General features: G+C 68.2%; 3 protein-coding genes across 8 annotated transcripts; 2 read left to right on the forward strand and 1 right to left on the reverse strand.

Annotated features, from left to right (window-relative positions):
- Positions 1 to 3,540: 3,540 nt before the first annotated feature.
- Positions 3,541 to 14,166, forward strand: SEMA3B (semaphorin 3B). Of its 2 annotated transcripts, XM_054729936.1 has the most exons (17): positions 3,541 to 3,590; positions 8,021 to 8,178; positions 8,302 to 8,364; positions 8,746 to 8,865; positions 8,933 to 9,026; positions 9,169 to 9,288; positions 10,059 to 10,204; positions 10,293 to 10,404; positions 10,520 to 10,589; positions 10,669 to 10,813; positions 11,119 to 11,338; positions 11,546 to 11,637; positions 11,714 to 11,755; positions 11,986 to 12,143; positions 12,235 to 12,290; positions 12,372 to 12,511; positions 13,437 to 14,166. In XM_054729936.1, the coding sequence occupies exons 1-17, from the start codon at positions 3,578 to 3,580 to the stop codon at positions 13,824 to 13,826; spliced, it is 2,139 nt and encodes a 712-aa protein (XP_054585911.1). In that variant the 5' UTR covers positions 3,541 to 3,577; the 3' UTR covers positions 13,827 to 14,166. The 2 variants fall into 2 exon arrangements, with proteins under 2 accessions (XP_054585911.1, XP_054585912.1); XM_054729937.1 differs by lacking the exons at positions 3,541 to 3,590; positions 12,372 to 12,511; positions 13,437 to 14,166 and adding an exon at positions 7,290 to 7,409 and having other exon boundaries at positions 12,235 to 12,365.
- A 1,179-nt stretch (positions 14,167 to 15,345) lies between these two features.
- Positions 15,346 to 19,314, forward strand: LSMEM2 (leucine rich single-pass membrane protein 2). The gene is made up of 5 exons (XM_028132930.2): positions 15,346 to 15,410; positions 15,519 to 15,643; positions 18,185 to 18,298; positions 18,374 to 18,529; positions 18,725 to 19,314. Exons 1-5 carry the CDS (start codon positions 15,346 to 15,348, stop codon positions 18,856 to 18,858), a joined length of 594 nt encoding a protein of 197 aa, XP_027988731.2. The 3' UTR covers positions 18,859 to 19,314.
- A 40-nt stretch (positions 19,315 to 19,354) lies between these two features.
- Positions 19,355 to 24,233, reverse strand: IFRD2 (interferon related developmental regulator 2). Of its 5 annotated transcripts, none has more exons than XM_028132898.2 (12): positions 24,014 to 24,233; positions 21,932 to 22,051; positions 21,757 to 21,841; positions 21,529 to 21,653; positions 21,292 to 21,449; positions 21,132 to 21,182; positions 20,877 to 21,046; positions 20,687 to 20,792; positions 20,266 to 20,403; positions 20,058 to 20,186; positions 19,887 to 19,982; positions 19,619 to 19,779 (listed from the first exon to the last, which is right to left on the reverse strand). In XM_028132898.2, exons 1-12 carry the CDS (start codon positions 24,069 to 24,071, stop codon positions 19,699 to 19,701), a joined length of 1,317 nt encoding a protein of 438 aa, XP_027988699.2. In that variant the 5' UTR covers positions 24,072 to 24,233; the 3' UTR covers positions 19,619 to 19,698. The 5 variants fall into 5 exon arrangements, with proteins under 5 accessions (XP_054585406.1, XP_027988699.2, XP_054585408.1 ...); XM_054729433.1 differs by having other exon boundaries at positions 21,529 to 21,674; positions 21,757 to 21,853; positions 24,014 to 24,223; XM_054729430.1 differs by having other exon boundaries at positions 21,529 to 21,674; positions 24,014 to 24,162.
- Between the last annotated feature and the right edge of the window lie 122 nt (positions 24,234 to 24,355).

Below are 24,355 nucleotides of genomic sequence, written 5' to 3' on the forward strand. Positions count from 1 at the left end.
GGGGCCGGGACCCCGCCTCCGCACACCTGCCAGTGCCCCGAAGCCGGGGGGTTGGGGGTCCCCCGATGCTGGCGGGAGAAGAGAGGCTGCAGCCGCCGCCCCGTCGGAAGGAGATGAACGCGCCCCGGCCGCGCCCCACCGGTTCCCGGGCCTTTCCTGCTCCCGCAGCCTGAGGGCTGACAGACAAGGACAGGTCCCGCCCCCAAACTTGCATCCCTGCCTCCCCCCCCACCCCCCCGCGGCCAGGCCCGGACCCCTGAGCCTCAGGAGGGCGGGGCCCGGGGCCCCCAGCAGGAAGCGGCCGCAGGAGTCGGTTCCTCTCTTCCCTCGGGGGGACCCTGCACAGAGGGACCATTGAGGGCCGGCATTGTCTGCCGGGCGCACCCAGCGCCTCCCTCCCTGGGTGGGCCACGCAGGGTCTGGCCAAGATCCCCTTGTCCCGCTTGGCAGTGGTCCTGGGTGGGGTCCTGGCCAGCAGGGCCGCCTGGGTGCAGACCACTCCCCCCACCTGCCCGTGGCCTTCCTGCCGCTGCTCCCACTTCTGGGGCACAAGGCCCCATTGTCCCAGCGCTGGCGGGGGCGGCCCCTCAATGCCTCCCTGTCCCTGGCAGTTGGGAAATTCCCAGCCGTGGAGGTGGCAGGCTGAGGGCATCCCAGGTGCCCTGTACCCCAATAGGAGGGACTCTGTGAGGCTGCCTCCTGGGGACCCCCACTGCCTGTGTCTGCCCGGTCCCTGGGAGCAGCTGGGTGAGGGGAGGCAGAGATTCAGTGCCCCCCCCAGCTGTCCCAGCCCGAGGACGCCCATCCTCCAGCCCCACCCGTGGGCGGCAGCAGCTGCGAGGCCTGGCACCTTCGGCAGGCAGGGACCCAGCTCCTGCTCCCAGACGAGCGCGGTCCCAGTGTGCGGGGTGGGGGGGGGGGTGCTGTCTCTCACCAGAGAGACCGCCCCAAGGCTGACCCCCCTTCCAGAGGGCCGCTCCTCTCCAAACACTTGCTGGGGCTGCTGCTGGGCGGCAGCAGGGTATTCTCAACCCATTTGTCCCGAGGGGTCAACGGGGAAGACAGAGACAAGCTCTGAGTCAGAGGCCCGAAGGAAGAGGGCAGCCACTCCCAGTTCCCCTGGCCCAGACCCTCCCGCCTCGGCCCCCCCCCCCCCCCCCCGCAGCAGGTGCTTCGAGGCCCAGAGACCGGCTGAGGACCGAGGGGCCTCCTTGGGGACGGGGCCTCTGAGGCTGTGGGGGCTGCGAGGCCTGGAGGAGGCCCTGACCACGTCCCGGGCAGCCCGTGGTGGTGGCTCGTCCGGAAGCAGGAAAAGCTCCTCGCCTCTCCGAGCAGCCCCTCTCCCCCACCCAGGGTGCCACGCCGGCCACCAAGGCTGGAGGCGTCAGGCCGCAACGCGACTGCAGCCACCCAGCCTGTGGCTCGGCCCGCCAGGCCCGATCGGCCCTCAGGGAGAGGGTGGGGCAGGGCTGCAGCGTCTGCCGCCTGAGCTCCGGGCCCAGGCCCCGCACACACAGCTGCCCCAATCCTGTCTCTTGCCCCAAAAGCTTCCAGGGGCCTCGTCCCTGCCGTGAGGCTCTGCCTTCTCCCAGCCCCTCGGGAGTGCCAGCTTCCACACACCCAGGTGGGCCTCAAGCCAGTTGGGATATGTGTGTCCATGCCCACCAGCCACTCGGCCCCTCAGTCCGTCGTCCCCCGGTGATGGGCGCAGGGGGCAGGGGGCAGGGCCATGGACCCCTTTCTCCCCCTGCCGGTTTGCCCCTGGCCGGCGCTACAGCCCACAGGTGATCTTGGTTAGAAAATCAGTTTGCCGTCGACGGGAAGCTGTTGACTCTGAGGGGCTGGTGCAGGGCCGAGGACAGGAGAGGTGTCCCTTCTCCATTAGCCCCCATCCCTCCGTGGGCTCCACCGGCCCTGGAGGCGGGGGGCTCCCTGCAGGCACTCCCCCCGGCCCCGGCGTCCTGGGCCTGGCCTCTGCTGGGCCTGGGGCCCCGTGATGGAGCTGACAGCTGCGGGAACCCGGAGCTCGGCAGAGCTTCGCCCGCTCCAGGCGTCAGGGCTGCGTAGGGAAAGGGCTGCGCGGAGGGGAGGGGCGGGGACGGGGACGGGGACGGGGAGGACAGCAGGTGGCAGAGGGGCAGGCCCGGCACAGCCCTGGCCGGTGAAGTCCTGGGCGAGAAGGAGCTGCTGCCCGGCCGGCCGTGGGGAGGCTGGAGCGCTGGCAGGCTGGCCGGGGCCGGGTCAGGCGGGTGGTGCGAATGCCAGGCTACAGCCTGGGCCCCAACTTCATGAAGTCTGAGTCAGGGGATGGGCGGGTGTGAGGAAGGGAGGCCACGGGGGGGCGGGGGGGGGGGGGCAGAAAGACCCGGGACACAGCCTGGGGCAGGGTGAAGGGGTCAGGCTGCAGGCTGCAGGGCGAGGAGGCGGGGCCTGTCCCCAATGAGACTGAAGGGCCTTCCAGAGCTGGGGGCTGGGGGCTGGGGGGTGGGGGTGGAGGGTGGGCTTGGGCAGGGCTGGGGGTGGCATCAGTGGAGCGGGAAGACTGAGGAGTCCCCAGGGGAGGAGGGAAGGAGGTTCAGGGGGCGGGGGTAGAGGAGTGGGGGGCTTGGTGGCCGTAGGGCAGGACGGGGAAGAGAGGGGACAGGAGAGCCGGGAAGAGGAGGTGAAGGGAAGGGGCTCCCCGAGGCCCGGGCCTGGATGCTGCAGGATGCCCAGGGTGCCAGCCCCCCGCCCCCCCCTAAAGGCTTACAGCTGCAGGACTAGTGAGGGGCTGAGGGGAGCATCTGAGAGGTTCCATTTCCCCGGGGGACGCACAGCCTGGGAGCGGAGGTGTCAGGATTCATTCCGCCCCTCCCCGGCTCCTTAGGGGCTCGATCCCTGCCCCCCAACCCGCCAGAGCCTCTGGAGCCCCCCAACAGCCCTCCGGGGAGTGTAGCGAAGTGTTAATGTCTGCTGATGAGTGTAGGGGCAACCGCGTCCGCTGTGGCCGCGTTCCTGGCAGGCCTCCCCGCCCCCCTCTTCCCCCCCCCCCCCCCCCCGCCAGGCTGTGGAGAAGGAGGGGAGAGGGAGGCCCCACCCCCGGCCCCCGGCCCCCCTCGCCGGGCAATGAGGAAAACAGCAGTGAGTGAAGAGCTGTGATGTGGCTGGTGGGGGGGCTGCCCCATCCCGGAGGGGCTGACCTCAGCCAGGGAGGAATGTGCAGGAGGCGGAGGGTAGGGGCGGAGCGGTGGGGGCAGGGCCGCAGCCGGAGGCCCAGGGTTCCTGGCGGCCCCGCCCTCGGCCCCTCCACCTCAGCTCTGACATGGCCCTCAGAAGGACAGGGGAACGGGCAAGGAAGGGAGGAGCTGATCTTTCCAAAAAGGTGGGCCAGGGGCCCCCTGGGAGCGCGGAGACCAGGCTGGGGTGGGTGGGGAGACCCCCTGGGGTGGCAGCGTGTCAGGGGATTTAGGCCTCAGTTAGGCTCTCTCCAGCGCCCCCCCCCCCCCCCCCCCCGCTTCCTGAGTCCCCAGGGAACACATCCCAGTGCCCACGTGACCAGAGGAGCACGCGGAGGGAGCCGGGAGGGAGCCGCAGCCTGATGGCTAAAGCAGGTGTGAGTGCGGCCCAGGTGGCCCAGCCAGGCCGGGGGAGGGCTGGTGCAGCCACGCTCAGGGGAAGTCCCGCCCCAGCCCAGCACCCAGAGGCCAGGCCGGCGCGGGGCAGCCCGGCGGGTGGTGCGGGTGGGGCGGCAGGTGCTGGGACTTGGCTCAACAAACCAGTCGTTTCCAGAAGGAAAAGGGAGGCCCTGGCAGCCGATGCCACTCCCGGGCGGCACCAAGCGAGAACCCAGGAGGCCTGGGCCCACGGAGGCCCAGGAGCCGGGGTGGCCCAGGGCAGGGGTGCAGGCAGGGGTAGGGCCTTTAGCTGCCTCCGTGCTGGTCTGTCCCATGCTGTGGGGACCCAGGCCCGGGCTGCCTGATTCCAGAATCCTGGGGGACTCCCCGAGCCCCCGGTGACCACAGCCTGACCCTGCTCCTAGCGTCCCTGTGAGGCCCTGCCCGGGGCCTGGCCTACACCTGGGCCTGAGGAGCAGGAAGGACACCTTGTGGGGCCGGGACAACCTGGGCTCCCCGTCCCGGGGGTCGCCCTTCCTGCCGGGAGGGGGCACATCGGCAGGAAGGAGGGCGAGGCCGGGCCTCGGGGCCCGGGGGGGGGAGGGCAGCCCAGCCCGTTGGCGTTGGCGGGCGGCGCGCTGAGCCCAGGGCTTTGGGAAGATGGGAGTGGGGGGCCTGGCCCATCTCTCAGGAGGACCACAGGGCTGGGGCAAATGGGCAGGGGCTGGCCCTGGGCCTGAAGACCCGAAAGCCGTGGGGGCAGGCAGGGGCGCAGCGGTGCGGGTGGGGGGCCCCAAAGCACTTGCTGATCTTGGCTGCCTGGGCGGAACGCTGTAAACAGCCAAAGAATTTTGTTTGCTTGCAAGGGGCGGGGGCAGCCAGGTCCGAGGCACAGAGCCTGGCGGAGGGCGAGGTGCACCCTGGAAGCCCTGAAGGTCATGCAGGGTGTGTCCCTCCTGACGCCCCTCCTTCTCCCACTGACCCTGCCCTTCCCTGCCAGCCAGCCAGCCAGGCCCAGGCTCAGGGAAGGGGCGTGACCCCACTCTGGCTGGGCACAGACACGGCTACTCCAGGGCACTCGGCGGCCACCACCTCCCTCGCTGACCCCGGGGTGTGCTGACCAGCCTTGGGGCCATTCCGGGAGGATGCCTGGCGGGGGCGGGGGCGGTGGAAGCCCTGGCATGTCCCCCCAGCTGGGCCTGAGGTCCCCACTCACTGTTGTCGACTTTCAGCCCCCAGACAGGGTGCCCACCAGACCCAGCTTCAAGCCGAGCCCCCTGACCTTCCCATCCGAGGCCCCAGGGGCAGGAGCCGTCGCTGTGCCAGCGCCCCGTTGGGTACCTTGCTGGGCGCTGGGTGAGGGGCAGTTCCTCCCCGTTTCAACCTAGACGACAGTCCCAGAGCTCACACAGGCGCCCTCAGCTCCCAGCAGGGGTGCAGGACCCCAAAGCGGGAGGCCACTCCCTCAGGCCGGGGTGGCGCCCGCAGGGCCCAGACCCTGGTGCAGTGAGACCTACCCTGTCCTCTCTGCCCTCCTCCCGCCCAGACCACGGCCAGCAGGTGGCAGGGTCCTGGCCCACGTGCAGAGGAAGGACAGGGACTGGTCCTGAGGGCCCAGCTGAGCACGCCCTTCCCTTCCCCCCACCCCAACCCTCCCATCCCAGCTGGCTCCTGGGCCCCCTGCCCCCGCCAGCGCCCCAGCTGTGGAAGGACAGGTGACCAGGGGTGACCCTACCAGCTGCCCCTCTGCCTGCCGTGCAGTCGCCTGGGGCTGGGGGCGGGTCTTTATGGCTTCTTCCTCCTTTGCTTGGACTGGGAGCCCCCCTTTCGCTGCTTGGGGCGCCCTATGGCTGTGAGCCCCGACAGGGGGTGTCGTCCCTACTCCCTCCCCCCTGTGCCCGCTCTACTGGCCACCGTCTCAGCCGTCCAGGCTGCCTGCCCAGTCACCCGATCTGCCCGCCCGTAAACTTGACGGCGCGCACGCGCGCGTGGGGCGGTGGCTGGCTTGGTGGGGGCGGGGGCTGCTCCTTAAAGGGGCCGTCGGAGGGTGCCCTTGGGCCCCTGGCTTCTCCCCTTCTCCAGAGCGAGAAGGGGCGGGGGGTGCTGGAGTTCTCGGTGGCCACCGGGGAGGCGGCTGGGTCCCCCAGCCCAGAAGAGGCAGCGGCAAGTGTCAGTGGAGGGAAGGAGGGAGGGGGCCGGCATGGGGGGGCCATGGGAGAGGTCCGCGAGCGATGGAGCTGGGCAGGGGTGCAGGGAGGGGTCTGGAACGGGCCTCCGCAGCTGTGCCCCCTGCCCCGTCCCACGCCAGGACCTGCCCCACCCAGGGCTCTGGGCCGGCACCTGCGCAGCCTGCCCGAGCCTGGCCCAGCTGGGTCCAGGGAGGGCGCCGGCTCAGCGGCGGAGGGGCTCCCAGTGGGGAGACCTGGGCTGAGGGCAGGGGAGGGAGGCTCCGGAGGGACGGGCTGCCCTCACTGGGGAGAGGCTGCCTCAGGCCCTTGGCTCTCCTGCTTGATCCCTCTTGGGTCTGAGTCTGAGCTCAGAGTTTCTGTGTGACCAGCCCAGTCCACTTCTGGGCGGGAGAGAGGCCCGCTCAGCCGGCTGCTCCCTCCATCCAGCAATCCCCACCCAGCAGTCCCCATCCCATCGGGTCCCCATCCCATCGGGCCCCCATCCCATCAGGCCCCCATCCCAGCAGCCCCCCATCCCATCAGGCCCCCATCCCAGCAGCCCCCCATCCCAGCAGCCCCCCATCCCATCAGGCCCCCATTCCAGCGCCCCCATCCCCGCAGTCTGGCTACGGCCAGGCTTCTGCCAGCCCCTGGGGCTCCTCTGAGCAGGGGTCCAGGAGTGTCTCCGGTTGAGGGCCGTGACGGACTGCGGGTGTTTTTGCTCACCTGCATGTCCAGATAGACACACACACGTGCATGTGCACACACATACATACACTTGTGACATACATACTACAGACACGTCCATGAAGTGCACACACCACGCAGACACACACCGCATAAACACGCAGACAATGCCGTGTGTGCACACACATGCACGCCACATATCTACATGGTAATAAACGCCCGTGCCACGTGGCCTCGTGCATGCACACACACCACACACACGTGCAGTGCAGACACACAAAGGGACCCTCAGGAACATCCACACTCGCGGGCTCCCGCACCACGGCTCCCGCCCCAAAGGCCCGTCCCTGGGCTGTGGGCGCGGCCGCCTGAGCCCCCTCCTGTTTGCTCAGGCACTGGCACCCGCTGACCCCGCCGATCTGAGTCCCTCGGGCACGGGGACCTGGCCGGTGTCCCCCCTGTCCCCAGCCACGTCCCAGGCTGGCGTGAAGCAGCCCCGTGTGTGAATGAATGCCTGTGAGCGAGGCTCTGGGAGGGCCGGGTTCTGGGGAGGGTGACGTGGTGGGGCGGGTGCCTGCCAGTGTGGGTGACCCCGAGGGTGTGCCCCGCGTGGTGTGCCTGTGATTGTGGCCGGCCGGGCACCCTCCAGGGAGGGAGGGCTCGGAAGCGGAATGCGCCCCCAGCCGCCTGCCCCTGGGGCTGTAACCTGATCCCGGGACTCCCCCAGCGCCGCCCTCGCCCTCGCCCTCGCTACGACTCCTTCTCCCCAGATCCCGGGGCAGAGTCCAGGGCGGCTCAAGGCTCCTCGCACAGGCACTCGCCGGCCGGCGCCTGCTGCACCCTGAGCGCCCGGGCCGGCGCGGCGGGCAGGCCGCCATGATCGCAGCCCTGGTCCTGCTCTGGACGGCAGTGCGGGGGGCTGCCTCCCCGAGCCCGCCCCGCCTCCGCTTCTCCTTCCAAGGTAGGCGCACCTGGCGGGCAGGGGCCCAGGGCGGGCGGGCGCTGCTCGCGGCCGCGCCACCTGACCTGGTTGCCACCTGCGCCGGGATCGGGAGTCCCCCCAGGCCATCGCCAGTTCACCCTGTCCCGGCCCCACTCCCCTCTGCTTTCCCAGGAAGACCCCTCGGTCTCCATGGCAACAGGTCCTGCCTCTGTACCATCCCCTGCTCCCAGGGAAGCTGAGACGTGGGGCCGTTAGAGCCCCTTCCCCGCCCCTGCCCGGAGCGGCTGCTGGGCACGGAGCCAGGCTCCTGGCAGGACGGCAGAGCCCGCACTTGACTAGGGAGTCGGTTCCGGCTTCCCCTCCATCCTGGCCTCCCCAGCCCCGGCCCCCCAGTGCGCTGCCGGAGACACTGCTGTCGGAGCGCGCCCCGAGTCAGCCCGCCTTCCCCTCGGGGCGCGGGGGGGCGGGCGGCCCGCACTGCCCACCTGGGAGCTGTGCACCTGGGTGGGCCCTCGCGGGTGTCAGCTCACGTGCGTGTGAATTCACGTGTGTGTGAGCCTGAGAGAGAGAGACTGGGCCCAGGGAGGTAGCACTGTGTCCTCAGGGGGTCCCCCCCCCCCTCCCCGCAGAGCTCCAGGCCCAGCACGGCCTCCGCACCTTCCGGCTGCCCAGGACCTGCTGCTACGAGGCGCTGCTGGTGGACGAGGAGCGCGGGCGCCTGTTCGTGGGCGCCGAGAACCACGTGGCCTCCCTGAGCCTGGACAACATCGGCAAGCGCGCCAAGAAGGTGCGCCGGCCCCGCGGGTGCCCGGGGAGCCCGGAGCCCGCTCCCCATGCGGGGGGAGCCTGAGGGACTCCCAGCCCCGAGCACCGGCGTCCCTGACCTGTGCCCGCCCCCCCCCCCCCCCAGCTGGCCTGGCCGGCGCCTGTGGAGTGGCGCGAGGAGTGCAACTGGGCCGGGAAGGACATTGGGGTGAGTGGCGGCTGCGGGGGAGCAGGAGGGTCAGCCCCGCGCCACGGGCAGGCCGCGCCGAGACAGAGGCCTGTCTGTTCGGCGGGATGGGGGCAGGGGGCTGAGGTGGCCGAGTCGGGAGGTAGTGAGTCAGAGTGGGGGCTCATGTGACGCTTCTTGGGGGCCTGAGTCACGGGCCAACACGGACCTTTGCTCCCCGTGTGCCCGTTCTGGTGGGCGGGGGGCTGGGCTGGCTGGTCACCCACAGGTCCCTGGAGCCCATGTGGGCACTTGCCTGAGCTGATGCAAAAGAAAGGAAGAGGTGGGGTGCCCTGGAGAGCGGGAACCCCTGAAGGCCGCCTCCCGGGGGGCCTCACCGTCCCGCCCCGGGCTGCCCGCTAGACCGAGTGCATGAACTTCGTGAAGCTGCTGCACGCCTACAACCGCTCCCACGTGCTGGCCTGCGGCACCGGCGCCTTCCACCCGACCTGTGCCTTCCTGGAGGTGGGCCACCGGCCCGAGGTAAGGCCAGAGCCAGGCGGGGGCTGGAGGGGAAGGAGGGCCCGGCAGTGACACCCCGCCCCCCCAGGAGCCCGTGCTCCGCCTGGACCTGCGGAGGCTGGAGGATGGCAAGGGCAAGAGTCCGTACGACCCCGGGCACCGCGCCGCCTCCGTGCTGGTGGGTGAGTCCGTCAGAACTCCGGGAACCTCACAAAGCCCCAAGGCCCTCCCTAGAGCCCCAGGGGTCCCCCACGAGCCCTCAGAGCTCCACAGGCCCCCCAGCCGAGAGCCTTCAGCTTGGCTGAGCCCTGGCCCTGTCTGCAGGGGAAGAGCTGTATTCCGGGGTGGCCGCAGACCTCATGGGCCGGGACTTCACCATCTTCCGCAGCCTGGGCCAGCGTCCGAGTCTCCGGACTGAGCCACACGACTCCCGCTGGCTCAATGGTGAGAGGCTGGGGTGGGGGGCAGGAGGGACCCTCATCCCCATCAGAACAGGTGCTGAGGAAGTGAGCAGCGCAGGCAGCCAGGTCTCACCAAGTACTACCACGTGGCAGGCCTGCGGGGAAGGCTAGATAGGCATCACGCGCCCCTTGAGTTCACAGACCTCCTCACGCGACAACACCGACCGCAGTGGTCATGGACCCAGGAGAGCTGGGGAGGAGGGAAAGGTGACGAGGTTGGGTAAAGGAAGCCGCTCTGTGAGCATGGGTGTGAGCTAATCCCCAGCGTGCAGCAGGACTGAGGGAAGAGCATTCCAAGAAGAGGGCACAAGCAGTGCAAAGGTCCTGGGGCAGGGACACGCCGAGGAACAGATTTCTGAAGAGAGCAATGACGAGGGGCCCGGGTAGTTTACTCTGGGCAATGGGACCCGGCAGAGTGTTTGCAACAGGTGTGGGGCCTCTGCTTCCTGCTAGAGAATAAGATTCGTGAGTGAAGGTAAAACCGGAGACCCCATCTCCACCCTTTCTCAAACCACTGGCCTGGGGAACCCCCGAGAGGGCTGCCACTGGCGGGATCCCGCTTCCTGCTTGCCCAGGCGGCCCGGCCTCTGCTGCCCTCTTGTGGCTGCTCTTCAGGACTCTGCCCGCCGCGCACCCTCTGAACTTGGTCCTAGAGGCTGAGGACTCTCAGATGCTGCCCCACCTGCTGCGTGAGAGGAGGGGGAGGCGGCACCCGGGTGACTGCGCTGACCCCACACCTCTTCCTGCGGCCAGAACCCAAGTTCATGAAGGTCTTCTGGATCCCGGAGAGCGAGAACCCGGACGATGACAAGATCTACTTCTTCTTCCGCGAGTCCGCGGTGGAGGCCTCGCAGGCGCTGGGACGCCGGTCCGTGTCCCGCATCGGCCAGATCTGCCGGGTGAGGAGTCCCGGAGCCCATCCACGGACCCCGCGCCACCCCGTCGCCTTTGGGGCGCGGCCCTCATCCCCTCCCACTGACCCCACAGAATGACGTGGGCGGCCAGCGCAGCCTGGTCAACAAGTGGACCACGTTCCTGAAGGCGAGGCTGGTGTGCTCCGTGCCGGGCGTCGAGGGGGACACACACTTTGACCAGCTCCGTGAGTGCCGGGCGTGGAGGACGGAGCGGGGGGCGGGGTGCAGGGGCCCAGGCTCCGGGGCCTGGCCGGCCGGCCGGGCTGAGTGCCCTCCTCCAACGAGGCCCCGTCCCCACAGAGGACGTGTTCCTGCTGCCGTCCAGGGAGCGCTGGGCCCCGCTGCTCTACGCCGTCTTCTCCACGTCCAGGTGAGGGCCGGGAGGGGGCCCCGCGCGGGGCAGCCTGGCTCCGCGGGCCCGTCATCCTCTCGGCCTCCCCTCCCCGCAGCGGCGTCTTCCAGGGCTCGGCCGTGTGCGTGTACAGCATGAGCGACGTGCGCCGCGCCTTCCTGGGGCCCTTTGCACACAAGGAGGGGCCCACGCACCAGTGGGTGGCCTACCAGGGCCGCGTCCCGTACCCCCGGCCCGGCGTGGTACGTAGCCCAGGGACCCCCCCCCAACCCACTCACTGTCTCAGGGTGGAGAACGTGGCCTGGGTTTTCCCGGTTAAATGTGGCGTCTGCCTTTCGTTATGGTGGGAAAAGTCACCTGCATCAGGCAGGGCTACTCCGGGGAAGGCCGTGTCTCCTCAGATTCCCAGACGGGGCTCTGTCCGGTCCCCCACCCCTGACCCCCACCCCGACCCCCCGACCCCCACACACTCCGGGGCTGGGAGGCCTCTGTGGAGGGCTGCCCCCCAGCCCTCACACCACGTCCGCCGGGCCTCCTCGCCCCCCAGTGCCCCAGCAAGACGTTCGGTACCTTCAGTTCCACCAAGGACTTTCCCGATGACGTCATCCAGTTTGCCCGGAACCACCCGCTCATGTACAACTCCATCCTGCCCGTGGGCGGGCGCCCTCTCTTCCTGCAAGTGGGTGCCGGGTACACCTTCACCCAGATCGTTGCAGACCGAGTAGCAGCAGCGGATGGCCACTACGACGTCCTCTTCATCGGCACAGGTCAGCCCCCGGCCGTGGGCTCCCGGCAGACCGTCCGGGCCGCGGCTGTTAGAAGCGCCCCTTGTTCAGCCCCCTCTCCGCCTTTCCCTGGGCTGTGCCCCGTCTCTGTCTCCCAGGCTCCCCACTGACCCCCCACGCCCAGGGGGAGGGAAGAGCGCCCGGGCCTGGCTGTCAGGGACACGGGCTCCGCCCCCTCTCACCCCGCAGACGCCGGCACCGTGCTGAAGGTCATCTCGGTCCCCAAGGGCAGCCGGCCCAGCGACGAGGGGCTGCTCCTGGAGGAGCTGCACGTGTTTGAGGTGAGGCCTAGCGCCTGTCACCGGGGGTACCCCCCTCCCCTCAGCCCCAGTCCCCAGCACCCCTTCTCCCTCTCAGGACTCTGCCGCTGTCACCAGCATGCAAATCTCCTCCAAGAGGGTAAGTGACCAGAAGGCTCAGGAGTGGAATGGGCACGGGGTGCCCGGGAGCCCCCACCACACGCCTCCCGTGGTCGTTTGGAGCCCTGGGTTTGTGTAGGCTCTGCCTCGGTTAGACCGCGTGACCTGAGACCTCAGTGTTCTCATCCGTGGAGTGGGGAGAGACCCCGGACCGGGGGGGGGGGGGGGCACAGGGGCCGCGGTCAGCCTGGCGCCCCTCGTGCCCCCTAGCACCAGCTGTACGTGGCCTCCCGGAGCGCGGTGGCCCAGGTCCCGCTGTACCGCTGCGCCGCCCACGGCCGCGCCTGCGCCGAGTGCTGCCTGGCGCGGGACCCCTACTGCGCCTGGGACGGGGCCGCGTGCACGCGCTTCCAGCCCAGTGCCAAGAGGTAGGCGGGCAGGGCTGGCCCGGAGGGCGCTGGGCGGGAGTCCCCGGGAAAGGCAGGGCTCAGGGGGGCTCCCATTCCACCCCCTCTCCAGGCGGTTCCGGCGGCAAGACATCAAGAACGGCGACCCCAGGACGCTGTGCTCCGGGGGTGAGTGCCCAGCCGCCGCCTCTCACCCCTGAGGCCGCCCCGCCGCCCGGCCAGCCTGAATCGGACCGTCCCCTTCCCTAGACTCGGCTCGCCCCGCGCTGCAGGAGCGGAAGGTGCTCGGGGTGGAGGGCGGCAGCGCCTTCCTGGAGTGTGAGCCGCGCTCGCTGCAGGCGCACGTGGAGTGGACCTTCCAGCGCGCAGGGCAGGGGGCCAGCGCCCCGGTGAGCCGGGGGGAGGGAGGCGTGGGGTGGGGACCCGCCCACCGAGCCCTGGTCCCGCCCACAGCCCTGACTGATGGGGCCCGGCCCGTCCCCGCACCTACTTGAGGCCCCGCCCCTCCCCGTGAGGCCCCGCCCACCGGCCCCTCCCGTCCAGCTGGGCCCCTCCTCCAGGTGAGGCCATTCCTGCAGACCAGGCTCCTGGCCGCTCCGCTCCCACCTCTCGCTCTCCCTCCTCCCTCTCTCCCTCCTCCATCTCTCCCTCCTCCCTCTCCCTCTCTCTCTCTCTCCCTCCCTCCTCTTGCTCTCCCTCCTCCCTCTCTCCCTCCTCCCTCTCCCTCTCTCTCTCTCCCTCCTCTCGCTCTCCCTCCTCCCTCTCTCCCTCCTCCCTCTCTCTCTCTCTCTCTCTCTCTCTCTCTCACACACACACACACACACACACACACACTCACTCACTCGAGAAAAGCCCCGCCTACGGAGAGTCCTGACCCGCCCCCCGCGGTCAGAAGAACCCCACCCACCGGGTTCGGGTTTCCCCGCCTCAACACCTTGGCCCGCCTGCACCGGCCTTCAGATGTGCACCTGCGCGCGCCCCTGGGCCGCTCTCATTCGGCCACCGTCGACCTTGTCCCCCGGCCCCACGCCCCTCCCGTCCCACACCCACGCCCCACGCCCCCCTGTCCCACGCCCCCCCGTCCCACACCCACGCCCCCCTGTCCCACGCCCCTCCCGTCCCACACGCCCCTCCCGTCCCATGCCCCCGTCCCACGCCCCTCCCGTCCCACACGCCCCTCCCGTCCCACGACCCCCCCGTCCCACGCCCCCCCGTCCCACACGCCCCTCCCGTCCCACGCCCCCCCGTCCCACGCCCCCCTGTCCCACGCCGGGCCGGGAGAGCGTTCCCGGCTTCACGCAGGCCCGCCCGCAGGTGCCGGCGGAGGAGCGCGCGGAGCGCACGGCGCGGGGGCTGCTGCTGCGCGGGCTGCGGCGCGCGGACGCGGGCGCCTACCTGTGCGCGGCGGTGGAGCAGGGCTTCTCGCGGCCGCTGCGCCGCCTGGTGCTGCACGTGCTGAGCGCCGCGCAGGCCGAGAGGCTGGCCCGCAGCGAGGAGGCGCCCGTCGCGCCGCCGGGCCCCAAGCTCTGGTACCGGGACTTCCTGCAGCTGGTGGAGCCGGGCGGCGGCGGCGGCGGGAGCTCCCTGCGCATGTGCCGGCCGCAGCCCGCGCCGCCCGAGCCCCGGAGGAAGGGGCGCAACCGGCGGACGCACGTCCCGGAGCCGCGCGCCGAGCGGGGGCCCCGCAGCGCAGCGCACTGGTGACGCGGCCGGCTCCGCGCCGGGAACCGGGAGCTGAGACGACGGGCTGGAGAAGGGGCGCGCGGACCCCGGGACACAGACAGCGGGGGGCGGGCACGGACCGACCGGCTCTGGCCGAGGGGCAGCCGCGCGGCGTATTTATTAACAGGATAACCCTTGAGTGTGGCCCCGGGCGCGGCGGCCCGCCGGGCGCAGGGCCGGTGGTCGGAGGAGGAGAGAAGCGGGGCTCCGGAATGGGGACCCGGGCGGGAGCTGCCGGAGCCGCCCCGGGAGAGGAGCGCAGAGCGGTGAACGGCGGGGCGGGCGGGGGCCGCTGTACTAATGCAATAAACACTTTATTTATCCCGGACTGGAGTGGCCCAGCACGCAACCGCGGTCCAGGTCTCCTGTGTGGCCTCGGGCACCTCCCTGGCAGTCGGGGACCTGTGTCCTCTGAGGGTGCTCGGTGGGGGTGGAAGGGGCGCCCTGGGGCTGAGCGGGTCTCATGGGGCCTGTGGAGATGCGGACATGCACAGTCGATCCTCAGTGATACCATTTCTGGGCTCCGTGCTCTGGCGAAAATGAAAGTGGGCGATGTGGACAGAAGGGCCTCACAAGGGGGTGACATCTGAGCTAAATGACAGGGAGCGGCCCGGCAGGGAAGTGGGCACAGGCTCGCTGTTAGGAAAGTCAGAGGCACCCTGGCCCTTTGGCTCAGGGGACAGAGTGTAGGTCGGCCTGTGGACTGAAGGGTCCCGGGTTTGATTCTGGTCAGGGCACATGCCTGGGTTGGGGGCTCGATCCCCAGTAGGGGAGGTGCAGGAGGCAGCCGATCAATGATTCCCTCTCATCACTGATGTTTCTCTCCTCCTCTCGCTTCCTCTCGGAAATCTATAAAAATATATGGAAAAAGAAGAGTCAAGGAGGCCAGTGTCAGACAGCGGAGTAAAGGTCTGGGGTGTTTTGGGAGGCAGGCCCCACAGTCCTGCTTTGTCCCCTTTGGGAAGGAGTGACCGATCTAACAGCCCAGGGTGGGCCCTACGCTCGCCACTCTCTCCGTTCAGGGCTAGGCGGTGCCCTGCACCCTCGGGCAGCCTCCTGTGAAGGGAGAGGATCCAGACACTGGGAGCACCCGTCGGGTGGCTCTCCAGGCTCCTGTGCTCTGGCAGGAGGAACCACGCCCTTCCTGTTTGCAGGTGAGAACACTGAGGTCAGACGGACAATCCTTCACACAGGGTTCGAGGCTTAGTAATAACGTACCAGCCTTCAGCTTAGGTCCTCCCCCTGAGCAGCACGGCTGCCCGCCTGGTGGGATATCGCGCCCTTTTAGGGTTCGCCGAGCCCTCACGGCACTGGGCTCCGGTTGCCCGTCACCCTGTCCCTGGTGCCAGCAGGTCACACGGTGGTGGGTGCTTATCCCACATTTGCTTGGAGACCACCCAGCTGTGGGCCGGGGCCTCGCGGGTGCAGGTGCACAGGGCCCCCATGTCCTGGCTGCCGCGTGGGGTGCTGCTGGAGGTGTGCCTGAGGCTCCGGCTGGCGCATGGATGGGAGTGACAGGGTTCCCCGGGAAGCCCTGGGCACAGGCACTGGTGGAAACCTGCCCTGGTCTGGGCTCCACCACCAGCCAAGAGTCCACACTGGCCCCGCGGGTCACTGCTCCTTCCCCTCTAAATATAGCCCAGTGGGCTGAGCTCAGCCTTATTTTGGGCCGAGCTGGGAGGCAGCCAGGCCTTCCCCGGCTTCTCCGAGGAGCCACTGCTGCCTCCATCCTGTCCTGCTTCTGGGGCTGACATCGGGCCCTGACTGCCCACCCATCATGCCAGAGGAGGCCCAGGAAGGTAGGTGACGGAGGAGGGCAAGGCCCCAGAATCATGACCCTGTGGACCAGGGAGAAATCTGCCCGTCCCACTGACCTCACTCCCTTAGTTACTCCTCAGGCACCATGTCCCCGCTGAAGCACTGAGGCCTGCACCCTGTCCCTGGAGGAAGACCACCTGAGGCCCTGTTTGCCGTGGGACGGCGGGGAGGGATTGGGGGAGCCACCCAGTAGGGGAGGGTTAACTACAGGCTGCACCCAGCGGGTGTGGGTGGGGCAGCTGCCTGGCCAGTTCAGCTCTTCCTTCAGGGAAGAAGCTGGGACTGGGGGGGGGGGGGGGGGGCAGGGTTGCAGGAAGCATTTGGGCACATGGCCCAGGGACTGGGAGGAGCTAGGCTTCTGGCTTCCTCCAACTTGGGCCTGAGTGGCCCCACCTGGCTAAGGTTGGGGTCTCTTGGCTGGTCAGAGTGACTCTAGGTAAGACTTTGATGGCCACTCGCCTGACTGCCCCTCCCATGCCACAGGGGCCGAACTGGGCCCAGCAGCCCCAGGGCCAGCCGCTGGTGAGGATGCAGGCGCTCCTTGGCTCCAGCCTGGCTCAGCCAGTCAGCGCCCCCATCACACTTTCAGTATTTTAGGGGGGGGGGGGCGGTCAGAAAAATGATTTGCCTTTGGGTGGTGGGTACACACGCAATTTGCAGATCATGTATCGTAGAAATGAACACTTGAAACTTATTTTTAAAATCAAGACAAATAACAACTGAAAGCAAATATAGCTTGCCCTAGCCCAGTGGTCGGCAAACCGTGGCTTGAGAGCCACATGCAGCTCTTTGGCCCCTTGAGTGTGGCTCTTCCACAAAATACGTGTGGGCGTGCACAACAGTGCGATTGAAACTTCGTGGCCCATGCGCAGAAGTCGGTTTTCGGCCTGGGCGAATCTATTTTGAAGAAGTGGCGTTAGAACACTCAAGGGGCCAAAGAGCCGCATGTGCCTCTCGAGCCGTGGTTTGCCGACCACTGCCCTAGCCGGTTGGGCTCCATGGATAGAGTGTCAGCCTGTGGTCTGAGGGTCCCAGGTTTGACCCGGTCAAGGCCATGCACCTAGGTGGCAGGCTGGGCCCCTGGCCCTGGTCAGGGCGCCTGTGGAAGGTGACGCCCCGATGTGTCTCCCTCACGTGGATCTTTGTCTCTCCACCTCTCCCCACTCTCCCTAAAAGTCAATGGGAAAATATCCTTGGGTGAGGGTTAGCAACGAAGAAAAAAAAACTTTGTTTTTTTTTTTTAAGAAAATATAACCTTTAGCCGAAACCGGTTTGGCTCAGTGGATAGAGCGTCGGCCTGCGGACTCAAGGGTCCCGGGTTCGATTCCGGTCAAGGCATGTATCTTGGTTGCGGGCACATCCCCAGTAGGGGGTGTGCAAGAGGCAGCTGATCGATGTTTCTCTCTCATCGATGTTTCTGGCTCTCTATCCCTCTCTCTTCCTCTCTGTAAAAAATCAATAAAATATATTAAAAAAAAAGAGAAAAAAAAAAAAAAAAGAAAATATAACCTTTAGAAATCACAAAATAAATACTTTGATGGATCCAAAAATGAGTAATTAAAATCCAGGAAAAGTACACAGAACCGTGACTGGGAAGAGGCCGTGAAGGGATGATTAGGGAGCCACACACATACCAGGCACCCCAGGCAGAGGCCCAATCAAATGGGCCAAAAAGGCCTTTTCCACCCCCCCAACTTAGCACATGTATGTGTACACGTGTACACGTGTGTACATGTACATTTTTCCAGTGGAGATGCCGAATGGTGGCAATGGTGTACCCTTTTGGGGGCTGTGGGCAGCCATTCTGGAGGACCATTTGATAGTTTTTTTTAAAGTCCCTGCTTTTGGACCCATTGATTCTGCTTCTCAGAATCTGTCCTTATTCACTACTGGGAAACGGACAGAACCCGCCAGCCTCAGCGATGCGTGTCCTCCGCTGGGTGACTGGCTTCCACAGGGAACTGGAGGCAAGGAAATGCCCGCAGCCCAGCGGGCGCCTGGGGCAGAGGCAGGTCTCCCGCTGGGGTTCTGAGGAAGAACAGCAGGGTTCCCGCGGCACAGCAGACCCGCAGCGGGGTGTTCAAAAGCACAGCCAAGGCCAGGAGGGAGGCTCCGGGCTAGCATGGCTCGGCTCCACGGGGACCAGGTCCCCAGCCTCCGGCCTGATGGCTAACTCCCAGGGACTGCCCGGGAAACTGGGAGCAGGAGGCAGGAATGAACATGGCTGTGGCTGCCCCCGAGGCTGGTGAACTCTGGCAATGAGCAGAGGAGCACCTGCGAGGCCCTGAGGTGCTTGGGAGGAAACACCTGAGCAGGCGCAGTGCCTCTCCTGCTACTGGGGGTGGACCAGGCCTATGGGGTTCGGGGTTCCCCTGGCTCCAAGATTCCGGAGCCGGATTTAGGGGATTGAGCCCATGTCCCGTTGTCCTGTCCCCACCTTCTCGGAGCCCATGCTGCCGCTGAAAGCCACCAGAAGGAAGGGGTGACCCACTGGCTGAACGAACCCTGTGCCGCCCCAGCAGACACCATGGCACCGGCACCGGCGCTGAGCCCGGGGAACCGGGCATCACTGGCCAACCACGTGCAGGAGGTGCGCCTGCTCCGGGTGGAGTCCATCAGCGACCTGCACAGCGGAGGTGAGGGGGGGCGGGCGGATGGATCGGGAGGAAAGCCAGCGCCCACCCCTCTCCTGATGCCCCGTTTGCCCGCAGGCCTGCTGTGCCCCTACCTGGCCGAGGAGGCGCAGCCGTGGGGTGAGCTGCTGGGCCTCCTGCCTCCCGGCTGCGGCCGAGGGGGCTTCCTGATGCTGCTCGCTCTGCTGGTGCTCGCCTGCCTGGCGCTGGCCATCCTGGGGGTCTACCTGAGCGGTACGGGGGCACGCAAGGCCAGCGGGAACCCAGGGCGCGGGAGTGGGACTGGAGTCCACGCGGTTGCCGGGAGCCGCTGGAGAGACGGAGGCGGTGCTGGGTGGGGTTCACGGTACCATGCGCAGAGCTGGATGGGTGGGGAGTTATGGGGTGAGGGGCACGTGGTCTGATAACCCCGTTCCTGCCACCCCGCAGTGCTGCAGAGCGAATCCCTCCACACAATGGCGCATACCCTGCACGCGCAGGAGGAGACCATACTCAGGCTGCGGCTGGCCAGCCTCAGCCAGCTGCGGCGGCTCAACGCCAGCGAGGCCCGGGGGCCCAGCTGAGACGGGCCTGGCCTGGAGTCGGGGTGTGTGTGGGGAATAAACTGGCCCGTGGCAGGTCCCTCCTCTCCCTCTGCTGCTCCACACCACGTCCTTGGGAGGTTTCTGTGCCAGAGCAGGATCTGGCCCCACAGCTGACCGCCCGCCGGGCTTCTTCGGGCTGGGCCTGGCCACGGCTCCCGGGCCAAGGCCCTGCTTCGGGTGGCCCAAGGTCAGGGGACGCGATGCCAGCGCCAGGCTCTTCCTGGGGCCGCCAGCATGCCGTGGCCTCCCCGAGAGCAGGTTCTGAAGTCTAGAAACAGCTGCCCCACCCCACTCACCCCAACCTGGCCAGGCTTCCCAGAGGGGTTCCGGCCTCAGCTCTCAGGACAGGCCAGGCTGAGCAGGAGGGCCACCTGGGGAGGCTCCGGAGGGCACAGCAAGGCGGGGCTGGGAAGAGTGAGCTGGGCCCCAGCTGGGGGGGGGTTGGGGGGGGCAGGCAAATACCCAGGAGCAGGGCCACAGCAGGCTGCGCAGTTTAATCACCTCTAAGCCTTTAAAACCCGCACATAGAGCCATGCCAGGGGCCTCCCCTCCACACCCGTGGGGACGTGTGGCCATGCCATCCCCACCGTCCTCTGGGGAGCAGTTCATCCCGGGGACAGGGCACCGGGCCGACCGACACAGGGCAGGAGAGGCCACAGGCTGAGTGCCGGGGTCCCAAGTGGCCCGGCTCCCGCCACCCACCCCCGTGTCTGTTTTTGGTTTAGCCATTAAAAAAATAAAGCGACACTTTCCGGCAGGGACCAGCTGGTGCACCGTCTTCTGTTAGGTCTGGGCCGGGGCGTGGAGTCTCCTCCCGCCTCACAGGACGTCCGCCCGCTTATCCCGCACACGGCTGCGCGCCTTGGTCCGCGCTTTGCAGGCGGCTGCGTTGTACAGGTGCTGGCGGGAGGGGGGCAAAGGGGGGATCTGTGAGCGGAGGGGGAGGGGGAGCCCCGCAGAGCGCCGGGCGGCGGGAACAGAGGGCAAACAAGGAGCCAGGGCCAAACCTTCTCGAAGCGGGAGACCTTGCAGGCCTTCCGGGCGGCGGCGTCCAGCACCAGCGCGGGGCCCAGGCCGAAGACGTCGCGGAGCAGCTCGTTGTTCTGGGCGGAGAGGACGGTGAGCGCGGCCCGTGGGCAGCGGACACGCCGGTGCCCCCGCCCGGCCCGCCTCCCCACCTGGAGGTGGTGGTGCATGCCCGACCCCAGCACATCCTTGAAGGCGGCGTAGACGCGGCGCCGGGCCCAGCTGTCCACGTAGAGCACCTCGAGGCCGAAGCGGATGGTCTCTTCCTCACACTCGCCGCCCTGCAGGGCAGAGGGGCGTGAGCGCGGCGTGGCGGGCGGGCCTGGGGACACTCTCGCCCGGACACGTTCGCACACGCACCTCCACGAAGTGCAGCACGGCGCGGAAGGTGGCGCGCTGGCGCCGGCGGTCGGCCTTGGCGCGGTACTTGTTGCTGTCGGTGGCCAGAGTGCGCAGAGCGCCGCAGAGGGCGTCCATGTCCCCGTAGGTCCGGTCCTCCTGCAGCGGCGGGGCGGGGCGGGGGTGCGACCGGAGCTGAGCTCTGCGGGCTCCACACCGGGCTGCCCGAACCCTGCCTTTCACCGAGGAAGTCACTTTCTTCTCTGCCCGGGCCCCCGAGTCCCGCCTGGACCCCTGCCTCGGCCAGACAGCCCTGCTCAGAGCCCCCGGCACAGGCCCTGCACCTGTCTCCACTCTGACCTAAGGCTGCCCTGTCTGCGGTGGCATCCCGGCATCAGCCGGGGATGGGCACGTGGTGTGGGCAGGCGCCCTCCCCTCACACCTCGAGGTCCCGGGCGAGCTCAAAGAGCAGTGCGATGGTCTCGCCGGCGGCAATCCGCAGGTTCACAGTCTCACTGGACAAGAGCTGGAGCAGCCGGGGCAGCTGCCTGGGGAGGGGGCGAGCTGAGCTACGTGTGTGGGCTGGGGGCCCCTTCAGCTCCCCTCCCGCCCCCGTGGGCAGTCAGCTCTACCTGTCAAGGATGTGGCTGATGTGGCTGCTGGGGCAGATGGTGAGCAGCAATGCCCAGGCTTGCAGGGTGGCACAGAACAGGCCATGCAGGTTGGCAGGGGCTGTGGAGCCGCCCGCACTGCAGGACCGGCTAAAAACCCCTTCCAAGCAGGTGAGGCAGGAGAGCAGGTCCTAGGGGCACAGGGAGGCGGGGGAGCGGCTCAGGGGCGGAGCTGGGGCCTGGGTGCTCTCCTCCCTGAGCCCACAGGCCACGTACCTGGACGTCAGCGGCAGCCACGTAGCAACCCAAGCCCAGAGCAGAAGCACACTGTCGGGAGACAAAGCCAGGCCCCGGTCAGAGAGGGAGCCCTGGTTCCCGCCGGGGCTCCGCCTCAGGGACGGGGAGGGAAGGGTGTCGCGGAGCACTGCGCACTCACGTGGAGCCGGGCGGAGGGGCTGGCGGCGGCATCAGTGAGCACCGACACCAGGAGGGGCTGCAGGCCGTGGAACAGCTCCTCGCTCTGGGGCCCCGGCCCCAGCTGCACGCACAGCAGGCCCAGCAGGGCGGCGGCCAGCGCCTGCTCCTCGCCCTTCCCTGCGGGGACGCCTCCAGTCAGCCGTGCACCAGGGTCAGCCCCCGGCCACTTCAGGTCCCCACGTGCCCCACACCCCACCTTTCTTGAGGCACTTCTCCAAGGCATCGGCCAGGGTGAGGCTGCGCTGCAGCAGGAAGTCGGGGAGCAGGCGGGACGCCAGGGCCAGGCGCAAGTTCTCAAGGGCACTTTGCCGCGTCTTGGCACTGGGGGGTGAAGGAGGTGTCCTGTGGGCCAGCCGGCCTGGGTCACATCTGCCACGGGCTGAGCAGGGACATGGGGCAGGGGCTGGCTGGCAGCCAGGGGTACCTCTTATCTGTGAGGCAGTCCACATACTCCTTCAGCTTCTCCTCAAGGTCCTCCTGCTGGCCCTGCTCGTCCACGGCATCCCCCCCTGCAAGGCCATCTGGTCAGCCCTGCGTCGTGCCCTGGCCCCGGAGGCCCCGCCGAGGCCCTGCCGAACCGCCCCCCCCCACGTTCTCACCGAGGCCGTCGTCCGCCGCGGCGCTGACAAGGCTGGGGCAGTCGCTGGTGGTGCTGCGGGCCTCACTGGCCGCCTCGTCCTCACTGGAACCCGAGTCCGCCTGGGCGCTGCTCTGAGCACCTGGGGAGGGCGGAACGGGCCATGTGGCCTGCCTCCATGGATGAGTGAGGGCTGGGGTACCTCATCCAGCCTCATGGCCCCCCAAGACAGGGTGCTGCCCCTCTCAGAGACGAGAAAACCCAGGCTGAGGTGGGAGGCACAGGGGCTGAGCCAGGGAGCAGGAGAAAGGAGCGAGGTCTACCAGGCCCCGCCCAGGAACCCTGGAAGAGCCGACCGGAGACCAGAGCCTCCGGAGACCGAAAGCCAGGTGGAGGCCATGGGGCTGTACAGGCCCCGGAGGCCGGTGGCCCCGCCTGAAGGGGGCGCACGCCTAGGCTCACCTGGGGGAGCTGCCACCCGCCCCGATGATGCCCTCAAACGGCCAGAGCAAGAGTCAGGGACTTGGATTACAGAATGCGACAGACCCAGGGTCAAATCCGAGCGGCACCTCTGAACAGGGGTGTAGCCAGATCAGGCGCAAAAGCATCCCTTCTGGGCAGGGCAAGTGAAGACAGCGGCGAAGGAAGTGACTAGTGAAGGGCCTTCTGGGAGCCGACAGGCTCACCCCCCACCATCAGCCCTGGGGCAGGGCCCAGGCTTCCAGCGCACTGTCTCCTGAGCTTCCCGGGTCCAGCCCGGGCCCTCAGCCCTGGGTGGGTGAGCAGAGGTTCCGCCTGCCCTGGGAGGTGCAGAACGTGAGTGGCCCCCGACTGCAGGAGCCTCTGAAAACACTAACTCGGGAGCGTCTGACTCAGCAGAACGGAACACTCGTGTCCATGGGTTCTGCGTGGGCCAGGGCGGTGGTCACAGCTGAGCGCCAAGGAGTTCTGGTCGTCAGGCTGGTCCATGTGCCTGGGGACAAAGTCCAACCTCCACGCCGGCCTCTGCTTCTCTCCTCTCCTCTCCCTCCCACCAGCCAGGCAGCCCGGCCTCCCCTCAGCTGCTCCCCTGTGCCGCGGCCCCTCCAGATGCCAGGCCTCTGCACAACCTGTTCCCTCCCGGTGGCTCTTTTTTTTTTTTTTTTTTAATATATATATTTTTAATGATTTCAGAGAGGAAGGGAGAGGGAGAGGAGAGAGAGAAACATCCATGATGAGAGAGAATCATGCATCGGCTGCCTCCTGCACGCCCCCTACTGGGGATGGAGCCCACAACCCGGGCATGTGCCCTTGACCGGGAATCGAACCCGGGACCCTTCAGTCCACAGGCCGATGCTCTAACCACTGAGCAAAACTGACTAGGGCTCCCGGTGGCTCTTTCCTTCACCTGCTCAGGACTCACCCAGAAGCCCCAACCCTGAGGCTTCCCTGGCTGCCCACCTCCGACCCTGTCACACTCCGTGAGCTTCCCCACCACCAGCCATTCTGGAACAGCACGACCCTCTTAGAGGCTCTCCCGCCCAAGCCCCGGTCTCCGCTGTGCCCGGCAGGCACCCCACCCAGCCCTGCAAGTTAACATCTGTTTGCTGCACCAGACACTCTCCTGGTCCCCGCTGATAAGCTCTCAGCCTGCCGCAGGCTCCGGGGCTCTCGTCCGCCGTCTAGGGCCAGGTCCACCCAGGCCGCAGTCCCCTGACTCCCCATCGCCCCCTCCCTCGGTTCTCCCCCAGGCCTCCCACCAACTTCCCAGTCGGGTCCAAGAAAGGCCCAGGGCTTGGGGCGGGGGCGAGCTTCCTTCTCCGTCCTGCGGGTTTGGCTGACAAAGCAGGCAACTAGGGCGAAGGAGCAAAGGGGAAACCGAGTCCGGGGGGTGCCCACCGCGTTAGATTCGGGAGCGCAGGCTCCAGACCCGAGCAGCGCGCTCCCGTTGGGCGCACACGTGGCCGCTGTCTCCTGGGGCACGTGCGGGCCGCGGGGAGTGGCGGGAAGCGGCGCCCGGCTGGTCCGGGCAGGAGCTCCCGCCCAGGACCCTCAGGGACACCGACGGGGACCCACAGAGGGACCCCCGCTCGCCGTCCATCAGTTGCCCCGAGCCCACACTTACCGCCTCTGCGGCGCTGGCCGCCCTTGCGGGGCGCGCTGCCCTTACGGGAGCGGGGCATACCGGGAACGGAGCGCGAGGGGCGCGGGGTCAGGGGCCCGGCGGACTGGGGCTCCAGACCAGCGAGACGCCGGCCGTTGCGCGGAGCTGAGGCTGAGGCGGGCGACGGGAGCCACACGCCGCGCGTACCACCATCTTCGCTAGGCGCCCCGCCCTGCCAAACCGGTCGAAGCGCCCCGCCCTGCTAGACAGGTTGCCGGGAAGGCGAGTTCCTGGCCATCCGGTCCAGACCCACAGCCACGAGGCCGGAACTACTACTCCCAGGGGGCTGTGCGCGCGTATCAC

The sequence above is a fragment of the Eptesicus fuscus genome, chromosome 18 (assembly GCF_027574615.1).
Source record: "Eptesicus fuscus isolate TK198812 chromosome 18, DD_ASM_mEF_20220401, whole genome shotgun sequence".
Classification (NCBI taxonomy): domain Eukaryota; kingdom Metazoa; phylum Chordata; class Mammalia; order Chiroptera; family Vespertilionidae; genus Eptesicus; species Eptesicus fuscus.

Coding starts and splice junctions, on each gene's coding strand:
- SEMA3B (XM_054729936.1), top strand. Junction 8,365..8,745: donor GGGCCGGGAAGGACATTGGG/GTGAGTGGCGGC, acceptor GCTGCCCGCTAG/ACCGAGTGCATGAACTTCGT. Junction 12,144..12,234: donor TTCCAGCCCAGTGCCAAGAG/GTAGGCGGGCAG, acceptor CCCCCTCTCCAG/GCGGTTCCGGCGGCAAGACA.
- IFRD2 (XM_054729433.1), bottom strand. CDS start 24,071: ATGCCCCGCTCCCGTAAGGGCAGCGCGCCCCGCAAGGGCGGCCAGCGC. Junction 21,450..21,528: donor GGAGAAGTGCCTCAAGAAAG/GTGGGGTGTGGG, acceptor GCGTCCCCGCAG/GGAAGGGCGAGGAGCAGGCG. Junction 20,404..20,686: donor AGCTCGCCCGGGACCTCGAG/GTGTGAGGGGAG, acceptor CCGCCGCTGCAG/GAGGACCGGACCTACGGGGA.
- LSMEM2 (XM_028132930.2), top strand. CDS start 15,346: ATGGATGGGAGTGACAGGGTTCCCCGGGAAGCCCTGGGCACAGGCACT. Junction 15,644..18,184: donor GCCAGAGGAGGCCCAGGAAG/GTAGGTGACGGA, acceptor CCGCCCCAGCAG/ACACCATGGCACCGGCACCG. Junction 18,299..18,373: donor CAGCGACCTGCACAGCGGAG/GTGAGGGGGGGC, acceptor GTTTGCCCGCAG/GCCTGCTGTGCCCCTACCTG.